The 24,130-nt window shown below is 35.0% G+C and overlaps 1 protein-coding gene and 1 long non-coding RNA gene across 2 annotated transcripts; one reads left to right on the plus strand and one right to left on the minus strand.

Moving 5' to 3' along the window:
- The first annotated feature begins 1,066 nt into the window (after positions 1–1,066).
- Positions 1,067–2,523, plus strand: LOC129754516 (uncharacterized). Its single transcript, XR_008739036.1, has 3 exons — positions 1,067–1,358; positions 1,418–1,982; positions 2,043–2,523. It is a non-coding gene; the product is annotated as an uncharacterized LOC129754516 (long non-coding RNA).
- Positions 2,524–7,410: 4,887 nt separating this feature from the next.
- On the minus strand, positions 7,411–23,872 carry LOC129753426 (calcium uptake protein 3, mitochondrial-like). Its single transcript, XM_055749250.1, has 7 exons — positions 23,855–23,872; positions 23,456–23,638; positions 15,638–15,715; positions 15,335–15,571; positions 15,101–15,269; positions 14,881–15,038; positions 7,411–7,664 (listed from the first exon to the last, which is right to left on the minus strand). The coding sequence occupies exons 1-7, from the start codon at positions 23,870–23,872 to the stop codon at positions 7,593–7,595; spliced, it is 915 nt and encodes a 304-aa protein (XP_055605225.1). The 3' UTR covers positions 7,411–7,592.
- Between the last annotated feature and the right edge of the window lie 258 nt (positions 23,873–24,130).

A 24,130-nucleotide genomic window follows, 5' to 3' on the forward strand; every position in this document is an offset into this window, starting at 1 on the left:
ATCATGTTGTCATGAATGCCAAACTTGGCAAGCTTAGCGAGCAAAATCTTATGGTCAATCGCGTCAAAAGCAGCTTTGATATCTGCATACACCGCATCGACTTGTTTTTTTTATTTTCTAACTGATTGAGGCAAAACGACTTGTATTCTATGAGGTTAGTACTCACCGATCTACCAGGCATGAAACCATGCTGTTCAGGGGCGATGTACTGCGATGAAGCGCGTAAAAGTGCCTGGCCAACAATTATTTCAAAGAGCTTAGACCCTGCAGACAAACTGGTAATACCACGATACTGCTTAACGTCTCGACGATCGCCATTTTTGAACACCGGAAACATGAACGAAATTTTCCATTTGTGTGGAAATTTTCTTTGGCAAGGAAAGAGCTTCGATGCAGCGACGATAGATAACAGCTATGTTACACTCTTTAAAATTCATCTCAACCAGCCACTCTTTTGCTTTAAGTGAACTCACGAACACCCACATATATAGGATCTCAGTGAAACTTCATGTTTCTTTGAAGAGATCTAAATTCTACTTAAGACTAAGCGTACATCTTTCAAGGATATAATGGCTAGCATTTTACTAATGCTAACACCACCAACCCACAGAAAGAGTTCTATGTTTGCCGTGACCAAGACTTGATCTCATGACCTCTGGCTTAGAAGACTTGAACGCTATCTTCTAGGCCACGGTCGGCGGAACTCATCCCTAGTTCACCGGGTGTCACGTAGAACACCCGGTGTAACTCTGAGTCACTGAGCCGCCTCATAGTAAACTAGAGAAACGGACACACTGGCTTTACTGTATTAAACGGCAATACCTCTGCTCTTGACGATTTAGGATCTTATGTACCCTCTAAATAATCAAGGCCTATCCTTGTTTCAGTTGATTTTTAGAACTTTTATTATGGTGTGATTTGAGCAAAAATACAGTTTAAAAAAACCCAACCCTAACCAAAAACAAACCAAGAGTGAACTTGTTCGACCAGATTTGGCCCACTGTATCGAACTTATTTTTGAAAAACCCGACAGCCCATAGTTACCGAAAAAAAAAGAAAAAAAAAGACGGGTCCTGTCCAGGGCTATTACATAGGGTGGTGTAAACTGTCAAAAAGGTCAATCGGCCATACTGAAATGACATTGTTTACAAATATAGCAGGGATCAATGCATCAAGCGCAGGTAGTGTTTTCCATATCTGGTTTGTTTATTTCAGCAATTCAAAGGTGAAAATTAGATAATTTAGATAATTTTCGAAAATGAGTGATTATCTTAGCTCGGTGGCTCTACCGCGCATAAAACAGCACCAGAATGAGTTGTCAGGTCAAGATGGAAGCCCGAGCGGAACCCGTATACAAGGTAAGTTAATCAAAATAATTTAAAACAACAAAACCTTAAGATGAGTTTTCAAATTTCAGCAACCTTGATGTTTGCATTTTGGACAAACTAGGCTGGGCCAAAGGCAAAGGCCTCGGAAAACGGAAGACAGAAGTTAACTTAAAGTTTTTCACTGTGGAATCCAGCACACTTCACTCGACCCGGAATTGTACTCTTAATTAGTCGACATTCCCTCCAGATGGAATTTTTCGCCACTTGGGAAACCATCGCTGGAAATGGGGCCGTAAACGAGACGAGCTATATATTGACCCCTCAACCCTATGGAAACGTGTGCTGGCCGATGGCTTTGTCCACCTTCAGCCACTACTCACTGTTCCCTATCGCTGCGAGCATGTACATGTTGCATAGTTTCTCGCATGACGCCGTGGCCACTCTTCCCGGGAAACAGTTGCTAGGTATGTACCTGAGAGCCGGTGTGATACCTTCGTTTGCCAATCACACTATTGAAACTGTTACCCGGCAGACAGATCTCTCGCTGGAGCTTCCGGAGCCATCATGGCCGTTCTGAAATTCCTTTGCACCCTGTATCTGGGCATCAAGCTCAGCAATATTTTCCTACCGATGTTCATCTTTTCGGCTGAAGTGGTAAGACGTTCGATATTGCTAATTGTTACTGTTTGTTAGCATTCCTTTTATTTTTTTCAGGCCATCAAAATCATTATGGGTTTCGATTTGGCCAGCGTTATTCAGAGCGGAAGATATTTGACCACAGGCGCCAAGAGTACAGCAACAAAGCAAAGCCTGGAGAATCACCAGTTCAATCAGGATAGGCTCAACGGAAACGGCAATGCTGCAAAAAGTAATTGCATTTCTGGACATATCGTTGCTTTAACTTTTCGACAAACGAGTTCGTACGCAATATAGTAATAAATGGTAATCCTTAAATTCAGTGCAATACACTTTTCCTAAGAGTTGAGAAAGACTGTTTTTATACTACCATTGCATTTATTAAGGCTTATTCATTTTAAAGTGCTTTTTTCAGAACATCGATTATTTAAAAATTCATCGATTCAAAAATCGGCGGCAAAAAATTTTTATTAAAATAATTTTTTTACTGAATCGTGAAATGTGCCATAGTAAGAAATCCCTCATTTTAGTGATAAACTAAACATTCACAAGATAACTCCCGACTTTTTCCGAAATGAGTGGCACGTAGTGTGACCATTTCAATCGAATATTGGTCTGCTGTTTTTTCGATGCGCTCGGCTTTATGTTCGGGACCGCCGCTAGGGCAATACTCAGCAGCAGCAGCACCATGAGAAGAGAGCGGACTGGGTAATTTTGCCGATACCTTTCGTCAACAGCAACTGGATCTTCTTCATCTGGCTTATGAGATCATGATTTTGGCTCTGCAGGATTTTGATTCACTTAAGCAGGGTTTTATTCTCCTCAGTACATTGTAAGACCCTGGGGGAACAAAATTATAAAAAAAAGATTAATATCGCATGCATATCAAGCTTCACTTCTAGTTTATACCAAAAAGTATGAAAAAGTCATACCTTTCCTCGAGTCCGTCGACGTACTCCTTCTTGCACTTACGCGAATCCTGAGCTTAAATCTTGTTCCCGATCTTTCACCGGATCCGTTTTAGCTTCCGTTCTTCATGCATGGTCAGCAAATAACACGTCGGCACTGGCAGTCAAATACCTTCCTTGGCGAGCAGGTTTCTTCAATATCATCATCGCCTCCATCCTGCTCAACGTCGCTGTCGTTAATCAACTGCTGCTGCTGCTGGTGCCTCTTCAGTCTTGAGTATTACCTGTGTAATAGCCGAACTACTCTGCTGCATTATATCCCAAACACGAAGCTCTCGTAATCCAATGAAGCTGGGTACCATCGCTCTGTCACCAGTTGATTTTGATCGTTATTTTTATCTAGTTGACGATAGTGACGTCATACAGTTCACTACTACCAAAGCATGACTGATTCATCGTTACTTGTTATTAATATTCTTTGCAACAAAACGTAAACAATGTCATAGCCTGTCAAAATTTCGGCTTCCGTGCCCCTTCTCCACCGCGCTTACTTTCTGTCAAAGTTGTTCCACCCTCATATAATCGCCCTGGTCCTGTCATCGACATTTCCGGAGGTCACTTTTGTTTTGGCAAATTGGAAAGAAAAAAGTGTGATGCTCGGTCGGTAGTGCGGAGGCTTTTGGGCCTGCGAGTCTGCACCCGGGGAGAAAGATTCGGGGCTTTTGCTTCGCATCCACACGGAGAAGAGAAGCGGCGAACGTGGCACAGATGGCGACTCCATCATCGCCGGCTTCGGAGCCAGTACATCGACAGTGCCGTCAGAATAATTGGGGCGTCGGCCCACGGCAATCAACAACTCCAGCAATCATATCCGGCACGGCAATGTCGGGCGTCGCCATCGGTGTGATACCAGCCACACCTCCGGCTGCGAGGGAAGTGCTGCACCAGCAGCAGAAACGACAGCTCTAGCAGCAGCATGGCCAAACCGTCGAGCGTCTCGGAGGTAAGTACGAGGTAGACAGTGGGACCATGCATGGTTCCTCAGGAAGGTGCCAGTCGGACGTGAGCCGTAAGTGGAATTTGAATGAAACTACACTCTAATAAAATGACCAGAATAGTCGGGAGATTGGGTGGGTAAAATAAATCGTGGTCAATAGTAAAATTAACCTCATTCTTTCGATGCATTAATCTTGGGCTGGCAACGCCAGGTTTTTGGATCCACGACTTTTTCAGCCAGTAGTTTTTTTCCGATCGACTTTCTTAGAGTTATCCTACACTGATTCAACTTACTGTCAACCACTTTTTGTTTACTGTCTAATCAGGTATCAGAAAATTGTTAGGCTGAAAATGTAAACACGATACTCGAGAGTAGATTCCTGTTGTGAAAATACAACGGCACTTGATTTCTTGAAGATGCCAACGATAACAATGCCGTTGGGTTGTCACAATAAAAGAACGGTGATCGCGCAGCGCAGAGGTAGTCTAGTGGATTGGCTGGCGCGAGTCTGGTGTTAAGCCTGGCGCACTGGGCGCGATTCCCGAAATCGGAAACAAAACTTTTGGATTCGAACTAGGTCAGGGGGGTGACAGAGATTGATTCCCTGACGACAACTATGCAATGGCGTTAGGTAATCACATCTAGTTAACGGTGATCCTGTTTAGTATACCGTACTCCATCGAATGACTTTCAACAGTAATTCAGAATGAAATGGCATTAGACGCCAAGATGCTTAAGATTTTTCGTTTAAATTAATTAGAGATTTTCATTGACTATGATATTACTGACAGTGTACCCGATACAGGTGTTCGGTAATTAGTTGCTTCAAGAATAGAATCTAAGATGGAAGGTGTTCCTATAACAAATCACTTAGAGTTCTAGTGGTTTTTAGTATCTAAACGCATAATAATTCGAATACTTAACGCTTCCTTGGTATATTTGTAGCTTTAAACTGAGTCGATTTCGGGTCTTTTTGAATTTCTCAAACCCTGGAGTCTAAAAAACTTTGTTTTGGTTCAAAACTCATCCATAATTTTTGCTGAATTTTTAAGAAACGTTTACATGAGTAAATTTGAAAATTTGAACTTTTAGTTTGTATTGGAAAATTGAATATTTTGTACTGAAAAATCAGCATAATTTTTGTTTCTTCTGTGGGACCGAGCCGTCGTATGATTTTTGTGCCAATTTATAAATTCTCTTAAGCAAATTTCTGCTGAACAACTTTGTTGAAGACTGAATCTTCGTATCTTATTAGGCAAGCAATTACCTTCTAGTATATCATATCTATTACTAGAAAGTTACCTTTGGGAACAGCTCTGTCGATTTCCACATTAGGAGTTCGGATGTAAACACAGTACTCAAGTGTAAAATCATCGTTAAAACTATGATTTTAATTTACTCTTCAGTAATGGTTTAAGGAAAACCTCAGTTATTTTACAAACCATTATCATTGTTTTAATGTTTCATGCCGATCTCTGCACTTCTTGAAAGTATCTACTCAACGTTTCTACAAAGTGTTCGAAATGTTTAAGTGGATACAGGCAAGACGGGCTTTTAAGTCGTATGAAAATAGAGTAAATCGACTACATTTAACTGGAAAAATTGTAGACTCACAATATTAAACTGATGACATCGACTAGGAAGCTTAAACTTCAGTTGCTCTTGAAAAAAAGTTAAGTAAATAGCAGTAAAATCTTCTTTCTCACTTGCATACATCTATTTTTATTTTATTTTTTCAAATTGACAAATCTGCTATGATTTGCGACTTTTAATTCAACTTTTGCTTAATTTATCCTCCAGCTATCTGATTCAAAACACTTCCAATCAACTTTTCACAAAGCATTATAGTTTTTCAGTCTGGAAAAGGACAATTCTACAAGGCTACGGAAAAGGCCAAACAAGTGGCATGGCACAGCGAATGAAAAAAAAGCACTAATACGGAAATGAAACACGCAAAAAATGATTCAGAAACGGACAGTTAGTATCCAGTAACGGGAGGACGACGAATGTAACGCACCGACTTTGAATGCGCAAAAAAAAGTATTACCTACTGCATATACTTGGGGACTTAACATTGAAAGTGGAGGAAAAATAACGCGTACAATACAATACATACATATATTTTTATACAAGTATCTACTTTAATCCGTATATTTTGTAAGTACATATAAGTAAGAACACGTGGCGAACACCGTGAATGTTGAAGCAAAACCAACAAGAGGAAATAATCAATCGAAAATGAAAGGTGGAGAATGCGGGCAGGATTTTAAAGACACTAGTAAAGCAGGTGAATCGAGAATTTAAGAAAAACTCACTCATCACCAAACAGGCCGTGAATGGCAAACGGAATTCAGTGTTATCGTTTAAAATATTAATGAGAATCGACTTATTTGAGATGCTTAAAACCAAAGTGAAGAAAAAAAAATTGATAAAGCTGAACATAAGTTGATCATTGAGCGAAAAAATACATGTTACGAATTGAATATGAAACAAGAAAAAAGGAAAACGCCATTAGCCAAAACAGCTAAATAGAACACAAAAGACGCAATCGTGCAACCAAGCGATTCCTCCTAATAAGATCAACTATTTTTAGGGTTTTACTGATTTATTGAACAGAAATGTGTAACCTGTAAGGTATAAATTGAAGCAAAACAAAACAAAATAATATATACGATACATTTGTGCTTTTTTCTTAAAGTTTTGTCGTTTTTTTTTTCCTTAGAATGTGATGACAAATTCCTGAATATTTTTTCGGCTTTCTTTCAAATTGAAAAAAAAATCGTCTAGTTGGCATCAAACATTCCGTCTAACGAAGGTTTTATTAGAGTTTTGAGAAAATGGTTTTCCAAGCTAAGAGGTTTTTGAGGTTAGGTTATTTGTATGGGTGATTTTGTGCATTCAGTTAGAAGTTGAGAAAACTTTCAGTCGTGATAGAATTTCCTTGGGCAGTATGCTTCAACTGAAATGCCTAAATTGTACGACTATGATTTTGTTAAAGAGTCATATCTTCAATGTTTTTGTTATTATAATATTGGATTTTGTATTTTAAGATTTAGCAAACATATATAACTCTTTGAAGAGTTTTTGAAATTAAAGCACCATAAAACGTCATATGAAAGAACATATAACTTTTTAAAATAAATAATACAGTGATATCAAATGCCTGTTTAATTTTTTTAGACTGTTTTGTAATTACTACTGGCATTTAGGGTAAATGAACAATATTTTGAACATGAATGCTGATACGAAAGAATTTAGAAAACATTTTTCAACAAAAATTAAACAACTGCTTGAAGTAATTGATTTTTAGGATTTAATCGGTTTTTGTTTTTTTTTAATTTAATAATAAGAAAGTTTATGCTTAACTATATGGAAGAATGATTCATATTGATGAAAAAAAAAAATTAATACTAATTCATCGCTCTAAAAACAGTTCGAAAGATTAAAACTCCAATTAAGTTATACAAGTTTTTCTAGTAGATAGGATGTTAAAAACAACAAATTTAAACAAGATTAAAACATTTTTGATTTACTGAATTAACAAATTGCACTCAAATGTTTTTCGATAACATCGATTACAGGATAGGTAAAATTTAGCTATCATTTGATTTGTAGGATTTTTTTTTGAATTTGGCTAAGTGCATTAACAACATCAACAATACACAAGAAGACACGCGCACAGCGCAAGATGCTCGAAAAAGAGAATGATCCATCTTTTAGCCCTTAAGCATTTTGTCTCATTTCCTGCTTGAGACAGTGCTTGAAGGCTTCCCAACCCTCGGATTTGACGTTGGACTGAAAAGAAAAGAAAAGAAAAAAAAATTAATTTTTTTAATAAGTTTTTCACAATTTCATGATAAATTTCAAATAAACATTCTAGAACAATAGAAGTTTTAAAAGATAAGTGTACTCACCTATCGAAAGGACACAACAGAGCAACGAAACCAAAAGCGAAGACAAACAAAGCCAAGAAGGTACATTTATCGTATAGGAAATGTGATGAACGAATTTGGAATTTTGATTGGCCGAACTGAAAAACAAATCTTAAACAAAAAAAAAAAACAAGACAAACATACTGGAACAAAATAATTTCGCATTCCGATAGAAGGTTACCAATCGGGTTGTATTTCACTTGAATAAGTATAGGAAAATTTTAATGGATGGTTAGTAGCTTGCTTAAGATTTAACTGTTAAGGCGTGTGTGTGGAATGGTTTGCATAATAAAATAGATAGACACATTCTCATAACAACGATTATTCATAATTTAAGACATAAACAAACGTTTAGTATACTTACCGATACAAGGAAGAGTGAAGTGAGGAGGATTCAAAAAAATATTATTATTCCTTCTCTGGTCAGTGTCTGCATTTGCATTGCAAAAAGGCGGGATTCATTTAATTTTTTTCCTCATGAGATCCAAATTTGAAAAATCTAAGCCCAGCTTTTCTTGACTCCATTGACATATTGAAATTGACGAACAATTGAAAGTAATCATCTGAAAAATGTTACGAAATGCACAGAAAACGGCAATTGCCGAAACCAGGGGTTTCCACCGAATTTGTAACATGTGGAGTACGTTTTTCAATTGGGTTATTTCTATTATGACCAGGAGACTGTAATAAAAGGGGGCTCGGATAAAAAAGTGGTCAACTTAAATTCGCCTTATTTTTTCTATAAATTAAAATATTTAAGTATTCGTTTCAATGGAAAAAATCTAAAGTTATCCCTATTCCAAAAAAGGCTAAATACCATGAATTATCAAACCTCAGACCAATAAGTTTATTGAGTGCAATTTCAAAAATATTTGAAAAGTTAACAAAATATAAAATAACCGAATACTTAAATCAAAATAATTGCTACAATATTGCTGATTAATTTTGCTAAAGCTTTCGACCGTGTATTACACATCAAATTAATTAACAAAAGTCGTTCTCAAGCAGTTTTTTCAAATGGTTGTTTTTCTGATTTTACTATCTTTGGCTCTGGAGTTGCTCAAGGATCAATTCTTGGACCTTTATTTTTCTCACTTTTCATAAACGACCTTCGAACAGTCCTACAACACTGATCAATCCACCTCTTTGCAGATGATGTTCAAGTATATCTTTGTCAGAAAAATTATGTAGATCTCAGTGAATTCTATTCAAAAATAAATGAAGATCTCGCAAGAATAAATGCATGGTCAGAATCAAACCTCCTACCTATAAATCCTTCAAAAACTAAGGCTCTGCTTTTTGGAAGACAGTTGTTGTGATTTTACGAATCTCGATTCACTTGGACACGTCTGTCGCTCACAAGAATAGATTAATGACTGACTTTGTTTTGTTTGTTTGCCAGTGTTGCCAAAATAGCAAACGTTGCCATAGAAATTTATTTATTTTATTTATCTTCAGTGTTGCCGAATACAACTATTATTCTATTTTATTTTTAATTAAATTTGATTTATTTTATGTATATTCTTCATCTCATCCCTACAGTTACCCTTCTCAAATTCGCCACGATTAGCTCTCAACAATACGGTAATTCAGTTCGACGACTTTGCTGAAAACCTCGGAATAATTTTTGATCGGGATCTTTCCTGGAACCGCCAAGTAAATGCTCAATACTGCAAAATTTATGGTTCGATAAAAAGGTTAAACTTAACGACATATCACCTGGACGTTCATTATCACGGTTTTCTCGAGTATCACATCTACGAAAGCTTCTCTTCAGTTGTTCATTTGAAAACTTTTATGAATATCGTTCTTGTGAATCTTGAGAAGAGGCATTGTTAATTGGAATAATCTTCTCAACAATTTAAAAATAATTTATAATAAATCAGAGTTTAAGAAGAGGTTGCTTGAAGAATTCATGGAGTAAAACGATGAAATAGATAAATGAAACTAGAACAAACTAACGGAACGATTAGTTATTCAGAAGAAGAAATACAAGTGAATATGTACGCCAAATTGTAACATGAAACTTTTATGAAACCTTTTTAAGGGAATTCTGGTTTCGTGGGCAGTTATCACTTATTAAAATTGGCGTCCAAGCAAGAGGAGTTACGAATCAAAATTTTGTACATGCGGTGTGACACGGTAAGCAAAACCTTACGACAAAAACGACATTGTTGACAAAGTTTGATTGCGTGGTAATGGATGACGAAACCAATGCCAAGGCAGATGTGGTGTGCTAGTTATGGAATAGAGTATTTCCTGAGATAGATTGTGGTACGGTAACTTTTTGTTTTTGTTTTGAAAAATGTAAACACCAACTGGTCGCCATTTTGATCGATGATGATTAGCACTGTTCAATGCATTCTTTTAAAAACTTCTTTAATTAAATTCTTTAGCATAGCTTCATGTCTTAACTTGTTATGAATTTACAATTAATTAAATAAAGAATTTATATTCTCCTCACCAAGGTGCGCTTGCAAAACCACTACAATTGCATTGCCAATTTTTTCGTTACTATCTGGTCATTGAACATGCGTAATGTTTTTGTTATGTTTACCCTACCCTATGTCAAGAAAATGTAAACATGAGAAATCAGCTGTTCTTTTGACAAGTGGGGAACTGCCTTATACGCACTGTATCAAAAGTGCCATCTTGCTACAACTGAAAGTATACTAAATATATACCAAACCCTCATCACAGTTCGGCTGTGTACACGATAAACTAAAATTACCGAGTTCGGTAATTTATTTTACAGAACTAGTTCTGTAATGCAAAAATTTCCGGTAATTGGTCAATCGGACGTCTTGTTTTTACTGAGTCTCGTAAATCGCTTCTTGACTTACTGAAGTTCGTTTATTTTGATGTAGGGGAGATGGGGGCATAATGGCCACCTTAAGGAAAACGGTTATTTAACCATAGAAAATAGCTATAATATGGAGGTTACATTATTGTTTCGTGTTCAGACACTTGGAAAGCCTATTCCCTAATGGGCTGAAACGTGAAAAACTAGATGAAAACGTTAAAAAATGCATTTTAAAAAATTTTGCCAAAAGCTGAAACCAGCCACTGTGGAGGCATAATGAGAACCCCCCCTGAGGCAGTATGAGCACCATTAACCAGAGCAAGATGTGCGTTTTTGCCGGGGAATCTAGCAGCGAATTCAATTCGATGAAGTCAGGTGAGTCGTAGATTCATCAAACAAAGCAATAACAAAATAATCTAGGCTGAAAGTCTCTATAATAAAGAAAAAAAAATAATCTAGGTCTGTTTGTAGAATATTTACAAACAATTCACGCACGCTCATACATTAAGTGCTTTGTTCGGAGGATGATGCTACTAGCCGTATAATGTAACAATAAAAAAATCGATCATGAATTGTGAATGGAAAAAAATCACCTCGAACAGAAATCTAACTCTAGTCTTTTGATTACCTCTCCGACACCTTACCAATAGGCTAAATTGTCGGATGAAAACTAGTCAAGGTGTGGCGCTATAAATCAATTTCAATTCGCTGCTAGATTCTACGGCAGAAAATGCTCATTATGCCTCGATAATATGGTGCTCTATATTTATGCCCCTAGTCAACAAATTTAAGTAAAAACGTGTTTTAAAATTGATAAACGTGAAAAATCAAAAATTTTATGATGGTAAAAATTGAGAAACAATGTGTACATCATGTTGCAGTGCGTACATTATAGATCAAGGTTATTTTAAGATCATAAGAGCTTATTTCGTGATGCTCAAAAATTATAATATTTTCGTAACTTGAGAACCAAGCTAGTTTTTTTTAAATATCTCTGTAAAGATGATAAGGAGATTCCTAATTTTGTGAAAAATTAATACTATAGGAAGTACGAAACAAATCCTCATGAAAATTTATTTAAGAAAATACGTACTTTCGTAGAAAAGCGTAGTGCTCATTATGCCCTGGGTGCTCGTTATGCCCTCATCTCCCCTAAACAATGGCAATGGCATCAGTTTTCGGTAAAAAAATACCGAAATAAAACTGCAAACAGTGTAGCTGTCAAGACGAACTTCGAAATTCGATTACCATTTTTTTCAGTTTTGACACTTCGAGTCTTCCCTCTCACTTTTGCAACCGAAATTAATCGTTTAGACTTATTATATGTGCTCGGGTATGCCAGTCGTCGCCATTGCTTGGCATTTTTGGTTTCGCGTGTTTTGATCAAGAAGGCAACAATATTTTGTTTTGCTTGTTTTGCCCACATTGTCCACAACACCACAAACAGAAATATGGCCGATCCTTGAAAAGCCACGAGACGGTACTATGTAGCCATAACGCTGAACATTTTTATAATTAGATTGAGCCTCTGCTATGCTGGGTATCATATTCCGAAACTATCGAACATTTTCCGGTTTTCGGGAAAAATGACCGAAAATTTTACAGTTTACGTAAATATTTCCGGCGTTTTGGTAACAACAGATATTTCAGCGAAAAATATCAACTTTCGGTAAAAATAACCGAATTTTCGGTAAGAATTATAGTTTTTTCGGTACCGTAAAACGGGGTAAATTTGATCACCGGGTTAAATTTGACCAACCATTAACTTTTCCACATTATCATCAATAACTCAGTCTATAGTTTGAATTTTTGAAAACTGTTTTCTACGTTTGAAAGCCTATTAATTGAGTATCAAATAGGCAAAATTTGGCTTGTATTTGAACTTTTTTTCTGTTAGTTAAAAATCTAATTTCAAAATCTTAAAATGTTTTTTTTTCCAAGGATTGCAGACAAACAGCTCTCATGATGACACCAAAATGCATTTAGAAGCAAACGGGTTGTTCAATGTTAAAGAACTGCTATTTTTTTTGCTTTGAATGTGTATAGTTTTAGTGCTATTTTTATAGTCATTTAATGATAAATTTTTGATATTCAAAAAAATAAGGACATTTTCCAAGAGTAAGCCCGTATTGGACAAATGGAAAGGAACCCTATCAAATTGTTAACTTTGAAGAAAAAATGAAAATGGAAATAGTGGGAGGGCCTAGGGGAATGTGTGAAGGTAAAATGTCATTTGTATTTTGAAGCTCAAACTATTTAGCAATTATAATCATTTTGCCCCTAAATGTAGGCAACATCATAGTTCTTTTTTTGATTATAAATATTTTTAAAATAAAACTTTAAAAATCAAAGTTAAATTGATAAACTAGCATTTGTAAAAATTTTGAAGATGTTTTGAATCCTTTATGATCAAGAAAACTCTTTAAAACATCTAAACAAAGACGGAAACAATTTTTAAATCAAATTTAAAGAGGTTCAATAAATTTCTGCATCCATGTTTTACGTTCCAGTCCAGTACTGGTTTTAAAAATATAAAACATGCCACATTCCCCTTAACAGAAAAAATAATCGGAATATGTTGAAAAAAGTGATCAATATTACCCCGGATTACGGTATTAATAACCGGTTTTTCGGTAAGTATTACCGAACTTTTTGAATTTGTCCGGTAAAACTTACGGGTTTTCGGTAGTAATTTCGGTAAACTCTACCGATTGTTCGGTAAATGTTACCAAACTTTAAATTTTTTTGGTAAAAATAATTGGCATTTCAATAATAATAACAAGTATTATGGTAATCATTACAGGTATTTCGGTTAACTTTATCAGTTGTTCGGTTTATAAAACCGATCTTTTATCATTATTCGGGTAAAATAATCGGTTCTTCGGTGATAATTAAAGTCACTTCGGTTAAAAAATACCAATTGTTCGGTAATATAACGAGCTGTCATGTTGAGAACTGTCAACATTTTAACAGATGGTTATTTTTTACTGAAAAAGGTCAGTAATGTTTAACAGCTGTCACTTCTTTTCCATGAAAAAAATTACCGAATCAATTAACGAGTTACACATTCTAGAACTCAAGAACTACTATGTAAATAACATTTTAGAACTCGGTTACTTTCGTTTATACAGCAACTGGAAAGGGAAAAGTGGCACTTTTTTTCAAGCATATTAAACTGTCAAAGTTTGCCATGAAATATCTCGTTTGGCTATCTGTGCCTGTAGCGACATTTTCGTTTCAACCGGGACCGTCAGCCATTTACGTGAAAAGGTATCTTCAGAAGCGTTTGCTGCCTTTCCTGAAGAAACATAACTTGTCTGCACTGTTTTTAACCGCATTCTAAATCTAATGGCAGGCGTCAAACGAAAGGCTCGCCAATTTGAACTAGGTCGACCGGAAGCTTAACTGATTATTTTTCCGTTTTTTATGCATGTTGAACTCAAACAGAAAAATACTTTAGTTTTTTTGTTTCATAGGCAATTGCCACTTTTCATAAAGGGTGTTTGGATCAAAAAGTGGTCAAACTTGATTGCGTGTAAATCTATTTTTTTATTATATACTTACACACGCAATTAAGTTTGACCACTTTTATGACCACCCTTTATGAAAAGTGGCAATTGCCTATGAAACAAACAAGTTTCACTGAACAAGTTTTCAGTAGTTATTACCCGAAAAATGTACCTCAATATTTACCGAACAAACGTTTAAAAGGTTTTTCGATACGCCGTTTTTCCACCGAATGTTCGCCAAATTTGCCGAAAAACGGGTAATAAAAATCGCAAAACTGATTGTTTTTACCGACCAATTTGGTTTGAACACACTGTGAAAGTTCGATCAACATTTAGTCGGTACAATGAATATTGTTAATTTATACATAGAATACGAAGTTAAAATTTTAAAATAAAATGACAACGAATGAATATGAAAATGAAATTCATTCAATGTTGAATGTCGTGTCTATCTCTGTTCTCTGTTCTTTGTGATCAGTTTCGAGATGTTCAATTGTTCCATGGCTAAAAGTGCCATTGAATCCTGTAGTATGAACTAAATCCTCTACTTCACTCTTCCTTGTACTATTTCGTTACCATCTCTACCGATATTCCCGGTCCGGATGATACCCGTGATCCGGATGGTAGTAGAAATAGAGCAAATACCGACGCAGTCGCCTGCAAGCCCGCGATCGCATATGCAACAGCGGCCTAAACTCGCTACCATGCTCCGTTTCCTTATCGATCTCGTCCAGATAATCTTCGATCACGTGCTCGAAGTGACTTACTTTGAAACCTCGATGAACGCGATCCTTCATGATGGCAATGAACTCCTTGTAGGACAACAGCCCATCTCCGTCCTCGTCGAAGATAGCGAATACGGTGTCGATAAGGTGCTTGTTCAACTCCGACCCGGTGCAGATCTTCACTGCACGACCGAATTCGTCTGCAAGTTGAGGAGAAAACGGTTAGAAAGACTTTTCAAACACTTTGTGATAAGAAAGATACCTTTCGAAATCGGTTGATCAGCCAGCGTGTACATTCTCATTGCGATCGAGAAGTCATCTAGATTGTTGAGAAATTGGCAGAACTGACGGAATTCCTCGAACGAAACTCCCTTCTCCTTGGCTTCTCGATCTAGCAGACGATCCAGATAGTTGTCGTACTCGTCTGTGTCCTGTAATGAACCATTAGAAAATCAATTAAAATCCTCAAAATTTTCAAATAAAAATTCCTCCGTACCAGATAAGTGTATCTCAGCAAAATTTTGGCGAAATCCACCTCCGAGATTCGTTCATGACCCTTGGAAAATTCACAAAACTCCAGCTCCAGCACTTCGGTTTGAAGGTTTTTCATAAAGTTGTAGAACCCATCGTACTGCAAATCCTGATTGCCTTTCTTGCCGAAGAAGTGAATCTGCAGGGTGGTGTCCACCTTGTGCTTCCGCTGCAATCCCTGCTCGTCGTCGATGTAGTCGCTCTATGATTTGATCAAAAATTAATAAATGATTTCAAATTTGAAAAAATATGGATAATGATGGCTTACGTGCTCATCGGATTCTTCGCCCTCCTGATTTTCGATGCCACGTTTTCCTTTCCAGGCGAAACTGAAAATCTTTTCCATCTGAGGTTCGAGAAGTATTGACGAGGAAGAAAATATTTAAACAATAAAACTGAATTAATTTCCGGTGCATAACAACACGATGGTTTCCCTCATTTTGCCGACATTTATATAATTTGATGAAACATATAGGTACACGATATTGTGATAATTAGGCTTGACACAACCATAGGATTTTAGAGTTTAAACATAGATTTTTATTTACCTTTTACCACCTTACCAACGATGAACAAGTTGTTAGTAGATGTTATATTTGCTCTTTGTAGATGAAATGATTTTAATTGTATATTTTTTAGGATAAGTACATAGGTTGAAAATTTGATAGATTTTGGTTCAAAACTGATCCATGATTTTTGAAGAATTTCTAAGTAATATTTACATGAGTGAATTTGAACTTTAAAGTTTGTATAGGAAAATTGAATATTTTGTTGCCAAAAATCAACATAATTTTTGTTTCTTGTGTAGAACCGAGCCTTTTAATGTTTTTTATGACAATTTAAAAATCCACCAAAGAAATTTTCCGCTGAACAACTTTGTCGAAGACTGTAATTTCGGATCTTATTGGTCAAAAAAGTTATTATATAGAGGTATGTTTTACTGAAAACCAATCAATTCAACTGACATCACTGCTGATGCCTAGTGAGGTATTGCATGACTACTTTGCAAGCAATACCTCGCTAGTCTCTAGCAGTGATGTCAGTTGAATTGATTGTTTTTGAATGCCAAAAGACATATTCCTATTCAACAGCTAATAACTTTTCTGTCTAATAAGATACAAAGCTACAATTCTTGACAAAGTTTTTTTACAGCTGAAAATTTCCTTTAATAAATTTATAAAGTGCCATAAAAATCATTAGCAGGCTCGTTTTCACAGATGAAACCAAAATGATATCGATTTCTCCGAACAAAATAATCAATTTTCCCATACAAACTTGAAAGTTCAAATTTAATCACGTAAATGTTACTAAAAAATCCTGAAAAAAAAAATCATGGATGAGTTTTGAACCAAAACATAGCTTTATTGAAATTTCAAAATGACCCCAAATGAACTCAGTCTGATGTAGGTACCTATCACAGATTTTGAAAAACTTTGAGGCATTACTAGGTTTCATTAAAAAACCTACCTTCTACCGTTCAAATCGACCAACAACAATAATTCAATACTGAAATTGAATATAATCATAATGTTTATACAAGCTCTTTCTAAAAAAACTGTGAGAAAAAAATTATGGCTTCTGAAGGACGATTAAATTTTCACCAAGTTTGACACGAGTTGGCATTCTAGTTTGCAATATTTAAACGTTGTTTAAAAAAGGATATTCCTGATGACCTATAAAAAATTTTATATCAAACAAAAATAATCTTGTGAGTGGGATACTAAAATCGAATTTACGGCTTGAAGCGCTCTGGTCACAGTAAAGGAAGAAACTTACTGCAAAAATTTATATTACATATTATTTCTGGCCCAGCATCAACTGAGGTAGGTATCTTTTATTGCATTTGCTCGATTTGGGGTCCAATTTCACTACTACTAATACCGTTTAACGGCTAAACCACGGAGAAGAAAATTTTATCGAAAAATATCGAAATTTTCAAAATGTTTCAAACTTCGACACATTAACCCTTTCATTTTTATTTTGAATAAAATTCCGTCTTCAACCATTTAAGTCTTTTTGCAAACTCTTGCTTCAACAGGGATCACGGTTAGAAAAAAAGAGCTAGTTCATCAAGAATTAGAATGGTATCGATTTGCCTTTAATATTTAACTCGATCCATTTTGATTGGACATTTATCAAATGCCTCATAGATATAGGAGTTTCCTTAGGAAATGTCTAGGAGCATAGGAGGTGTAGGAAAATCATGATCGCACCATTTACCAAAATGGATTCTGATCTCTACCTTTTACAAACTAACACAACTCCTTCCTTGAATACTTGAACATGGATTCGCAGACGTATAGACGGTTTCCATAGTTGGTGATACTAGCTTGTCTTTGGTTCTGACTATTTCAAAAATTTTTTTTGGAATATGAAAGAGCGAGAGGTTGCTAGTTGAACTTAAAGAGTGTCCTACTAACAATCCTTCTCTTTTCCCCATAGACTACAAGGACGTGGCCGGCGCCGTTATTAATCATATAAAAAAGGGAGAGCATCAGTTTTGTACAATGAGAATGACTGCTAATCCCAAGCACCATTCTTTTGGACTTTGTGCAAAATTGATGGCCTCCATTAATCACGGAGTAGCAACCATTTGCGACGTGGAACTTGTTCTGCTTAGCCACGTCAACGATCATGGAATTCGAAATGTACCTATAGTTTGAAATCAAATGAAAAAAAAACTAAGTTCTTCTAGTCTATTTTAATAAAAAAAAACTTTTAAATGAAGCATTTCGAGTTCAATGATTTAAGGTGGATATAAGTAGTCAATAAAGCTAAGCTAAGCTAAGCTAAACTGCGAAAGGCACTGGCCTATAATCGATTCGAGAAACATATAGGTAAAGTACACCATGGGAACTCGAGTAAATTTAGTCAAAAATGGCACTAAAATCACAATAAAAGTTGTGCAAAATTTTACAGAATCTATTTTAAAAATATTCACCAACGCTCTAAAGACAAGGCGTATGGCTCTGAATTCTTCATCATCTGTTGAAACAAAACTCTTTCTACAATGTTTCAATTGAAAAAAGTTTTAAATAATTTTTTTTGAGAATGCTCCACAAAATTTACTCATATAATTATTGTGTTATTTGGTGACATTAATGTTGATAAAGGAAAGTAGTGGATTATAAAATAAATTTGGCAATATGAAAATGTATTTAAAAAATGCAGAATTTTACATAAGTTCTTAAAAAAATTGGAGAACCAAATACGTCTCTTAGAAGACGAAACACAATTGAAACAGGAATAATATCTTAGGTAATTCATAGTTGAAAAGACTTTACTTCTTGCATGGCGACCGTAAAAAATCTATTAACGAGTTGCAACGTTCTCGTTTGAACAAAGTATAAATTACAGGAATTCGCGTTGCACATTTCCAATGATAGCGTGAAAATATTGGGATAAGGTAAGTGTAAACTTAATAAATTTATCTGGCAAATTGGATGAATATGGTTTACAAACTGACGTTCATCCACATGATTATCCAAATTGGTCATGATAAAAGGTTCTTTCTCAGATGAATTGAACCTCATTTAACAATCAAATCATCTCTCTCGAAGTATGAAGAATTCATCCTAAGTTGTTTAAAAATTAATTAAGTTGTTGAGAAATATACCTACAAAAATGTTTGCTGGGTATCTCTCAAAATGCTGTTATTATTGTGAAGGTAGCAGGGCCGTAGAAAGAAACTGCCTCATGAGGGAGTTTTGGTGACATTTTTTCTGAAAACATTTTTACTTGAACAATTCATGCATAAAAATAGTAGAAAAAAGTTTGTTAACTAAGTATGTCATTTTTCAGGCTTAAGCTGTTTTACATTGATGCTTTTTTTTTTTAATTATTACTTCGAAAATAAGTCCTTAATGTTTTTTTCATGGAGCTTTTAAAAAATAAATGAAAGATAAACTTTTTGTATTTACTTGAATCAGCCAGAAGTAAGCTATAGAAGTAAGATGTTAAGTTTGCGGTTCAAATCAGATTTCATTTCTACGCTTGTATATTTGATTAAAATTCAAGATTTAAGTTTAAATTTTTGTTTACGAATCTGCAATATAGCCAATAATCAACCAAGCAATGAGGAACATTTCCGGCTGAATATTTACCTGAAGATTCATTACTTTTATCAACAAAAAATTATCATTTAAAACACATTTCATAACTAAAATATCGTAAATAAAAAAAACTTTATATCTAGGTTAAGGTTGCCAGGTTGCCCGGTTTTATTCGAGTTTTCCCGGATATTTTATATGGGAGATTGGGGAATCATGGGCCACTTTTTTTTTCGTTGCAAAGCAAAAAATGCAATTAATTTTGGATTTTGAAAAATGGTGGGGAATCGTGCGCCACTAAATCCAAATTGAGCAAATAACATGCAAAGCTAATTTTTTTGAGCAAATTTCATTAAAATAACCATGAAAGGTTTTTAGAAACCTTGAATACAATTTAGAATCTTTCGATGAATATCGAAGGAAGTTATTTTGGTTGGTTCTTGTTCAGTAGTTTCTGGGTTTTGGCAAAATTTGCCCGGATATTGCCCGGATTTTTGGTCGTCAATTTTAGAATTAAATGCCGGAATTTTGCCACGTTATTTATATAAATTTGCCTGGATTTGTTCGGCCCGGGTACGTGCTTAAAAAAATTCTAGCAACCTTAATCTAGATATTTGAATGAACGCAATTTTCAAAGTGAATCTAGAGCTTATTGATTATTTGCGATTTCCACATGGTTTGTGTTTCCAAACTGTTTTTGATCAGATATAAAATTTCTATTTTTATAACAATCAGAATTATGAAACTGCTATCTCCAGCAATTTAAATCCTCTATAAAATTCTCTAATTTATATTTTAAACTGCATAATGAAATTTTATTTTGAGCTGATTTTGAATTTAAAACTTGAATTTTGAATCCGAGTTTTCAATTTTCAACCTGAATACAAATTTAGAAATCTAAATAATAAAATGAATTTTGAATCTAAATTCCACACAAGAATTCCTTTACGAGCATAAACCAAGAGGTGAAATTTTAATAAGAATTCTAACCAAAAATCTCGCATTTGAATCCTGAATTTTTGGTTTCCAACACGAATTTCGTAATCTGAATGAAAATTCCAAATGATGAAACTGTTTCTGATTTTCCGATTTTAAATCACCATTCTGAAATTTTTAGAAGTCATAATTCTGTTTAAGAATAAAGAGTTAAAATTTCAATCCCAAATTTTAAAAATGGTTTGTAATTTAAAATATGTTCTTTCATGCTCCACAAGATGAGTATTGAACATGAAAATCAATCTTGTTTTAGTTTGAAATGCAAAATCATTCGAATCAGGATTTGGACCCAATAATGATTCGAACTGAAAATTAAGAATATTAAACTGGATATACAATCTGAAATCTGATCACAAACAATTAATTTAATTTTTATTATCAAATTTGGGACCAGAACGTCCGAAATGATTTGAACCAAAGCGTATTAAATATTTTTCCGCATGCATTCGGGCCGTAGAATGCATGGGCAAATCCATGATATTTTATCTAGAAACCTTGCGAATTCAGGGCATTCAGTTTAAAAATTTACAACCCAAAATCTAGGCAAGATCCAGGTTAATTTGAAAATTCTTCAATAAAATCAAGAAGAAAAACATTTGAAAATTTGTTAATTTGTTAATTATCTAGTTGTCTTGATAACAAAATCATTAGCCAGTTTCGAGTTATATTTTAGGTTTCCAAGAAATCGATCATGTTTATTTTGATAGAATTCGCTCAAAAAAATTGTTTTGAACGCTAAATACATGATTCTGATGAGTCAATTTAAATATTTGTATGATTTTGAAAATCAAGTGAATACATTCGGACAGACAAGCTTAGTTTAAACTTATTGGAATTCAATATTCGGGTCTAAATTTTTATTAACAAGTGGGTATTTTTTTAAAACTGTAGAATAATTGTAGACCAAGGATAAGATTTTAAGGTATGCGCCTTAGTTATAAGCCGAGATTGTTAATCTTGATTCATTTTAGTAGTTCATCAAAATTTGATGAGAGATTGAAATCTTGAGTTTAGAGGAGAATATTTCGCTTAGCGTCCCCCTGTTCCTACGGTCATGGTAGATAGCAATATTCTTTAAATATATAAATCGTAAAAGACACTGATAATGCTTTGCTTTTGAAAAAAGGTTTTTAAATATTTATTGTATAGTTATTGAGTAAATGGAACCGTAGATATTCCATGTCTTTTTATAGTAATTACACCACACCACGAAACTTGGGTAAAATTTCCAACGATCGTTTTGGACCAATTTATGTTTTTTGGCTGGGCCACCAGATGTCTCCAAACACACCAAAGAGAACTATCAAAACCAAGCTGAGAAAAAAAATACAAAATTTTGGTCAGTTTTGAAAAGGTCGTATGAACTGTTTGGCATGTTTTAAGAAAACTTTTGTTAGAGTTTCGTAACACTTTCGTCCGGTAGTATTATGAAAAAATATCTTAAAAGTTTATCGCTTTTACTTTCAAGCTAGAAGTGCTAAATTTTAGACATTTGGATGCAAAAGTTATACTTGAAAGTAACCCGCTGTGAGATGTCTAGAATAAGTTCTGATGGGCAAGACTTATCGTCAAGAATGTTCCCAATTGATTGGGTATAGCCGATTCGTCCCCTGACGATAACCGTTCAAGAAATGCAATAACTTATTGTTAAACTGTTAGTTATTTCAACTGCCTCAGTACTGAACAAAAATAAAGAAATGAGAAAAAAATTATCACCGGTACTTTTTATCCGGTGAGTGAAACTACTTTTTTTTTAAATTTACGTAACGTTTCGGGTTACTGAGGGGGACATTTGATGATGGATTGAAAAAAGTAATCCCAAACGTTATGTAAATTTAAAAAAAAGTTATTTCACCCACCGAAAAAGTCAATAAGTAAAAACCGTATAGAATAAAGGAAGTGAAATTCTGTCCAGACAAAAGTAACTCTTATTGCATTCATCTAGCAATATATTAAATCCGTCTATTTAAGAGCGGCTTTAGTTAAATTATTGATGATTTCATAAACGATTACGCCTTTTCGATAACTGGGTGCATGAAAATTTGATTTGTAACGGCGCAATAGATGGCATGGCACTGTTTCAAGTTAGTTTTCAACCTATTTTTTGATGTCAGCATTTGAAATTTTACACTCTTTTTTGAAGATTTTTGGATCGAGCTTGTACGTCTGTTCTCTGTGATTACAATTCCCACATACCTGAAAATGAATTTGTGCACCATGCAGTATGATGAAATGCAACATAGAGTGATTTGTGCTTCTGTTAGTCCTTGCTTGGTATTGATTTCGAGGTACCCTAACACTCCACAAATTTACAATCAGTATTGCCTTGAAACGGTGCATTATTAATGGGGCACAATGCAGACCTTTTTAAAACTTATGCTACTGACAGCAATTTTCTCTAGCATTTCGAGACCTATATGTAGTTGTATTTAAATTGTCCTTTTTTAAAACAAAATAATGGATAATCATTTCAAACAAAAGGTGTTAAATGAGTGTTAGCAAAACAGCCAAAAGTAAACTTTAAAAGAAAGTAACTAGTGTTGTGTTAAGTGAAAATCAGCACCAAACTAAAGTTCGTGAGTATGTGAAAGCTAGTCATTCCGTTATTAGTTGGTTGATGCTTGAGAAAGTTTATGCTTGATTCAAGGATGCAGGAAAGACAAATCAACCCTGGAAATTCGAAGAGACCACTTGATGTTCACATCCGATGGAGCCGTTGGAGAACTGATACTTAAAAGTGAAAGATAGGGGACACACCACACAGGATCAGAACCCATCCCATCCGAAACATCACAGACAAACGTGGTTGAAGACGGGAAGTTTGGTTGTTGTTTTTTTCGGGAATTAGTAATAAATCCGATTGAAGGAAGTAGTTTCTTAGGGGAGTTGAAGATTTGAAAACTGGACAAGGGATCAAATCACGCACACGATGCATTGGTTGAGTTTTTGTTTTTGCTTCTCTAAGTAGTTGCTTGCACTCTACAATATGGTTTTAAGTTCAACAAATTGGGATCCACTAGCTGGGGTTCGGGAAGACTTACAAAACTTTTGCTACTTTTGGGCGTGGCTGGTGTTGGATCCTTATTTTCTTTTTGCTGCTGCTGCTTAGGATCCTGGTCACTTTTGGCGGTACCTCCTTTATCTCTGGAAGGTTTTCCTTGATCCGGATGGGGGCGGCGCAGTAGAAATTTAGCTTGAGCAGTCGTTGATACCAAACGGAGCAACTATATCATGATTCGGGGGTTTTGAGGTTCATTTAGGAGTATGGAATGACAGTAGGTGGATTTTGAGGGTGTTGTAAAAAAAGAAAAATTATAATATTCTTGTATACTTTGAAATAGAGCAATCCACGCAAAACAATTTTATCAGTAAAGCCCAAAATTTTACTTGAACTTTTTTTTTCTCAAATATGACAAATATGACTAAATTAAAAAAAAAACTAAGTAAAATAGGGTCATTGTATCACTAATATTAGGAGTTTTACGTGGAATTGCTTGACACTACATTGATCAATCTTCACTCCAAGGATTAAACTCAAAACCACTCAAACGAAGTTTACGAACCATTTTTTAGGGTACTTGTATTGGAAAGTGTTGAGAACCTAGATTGATAGCTTTTTGGTCAACCTATTCTAATTGTTTCATAGTTAGGATGATAAGGCGTTAGTCAGTTTGCCATCACAGAGTACGATTACACGAACAAAAAGCTTTGTTTAA

Source organism: Uranotaenia lowii, chromosome 3, assembly GCF_029784155.1.
Source record: "Uranotaenia lowii strain MFRU-FL chromosome 3, ASM2978415v1, whole genome shotgun sequence".
NCBI classification, from domain to species: domain Eukaryota; kingdom Metazoa; phylum Arthropoda; class Insecta; order Diptera; family Culicidae; genus Uranotaenia; species Uranotaenia lowii.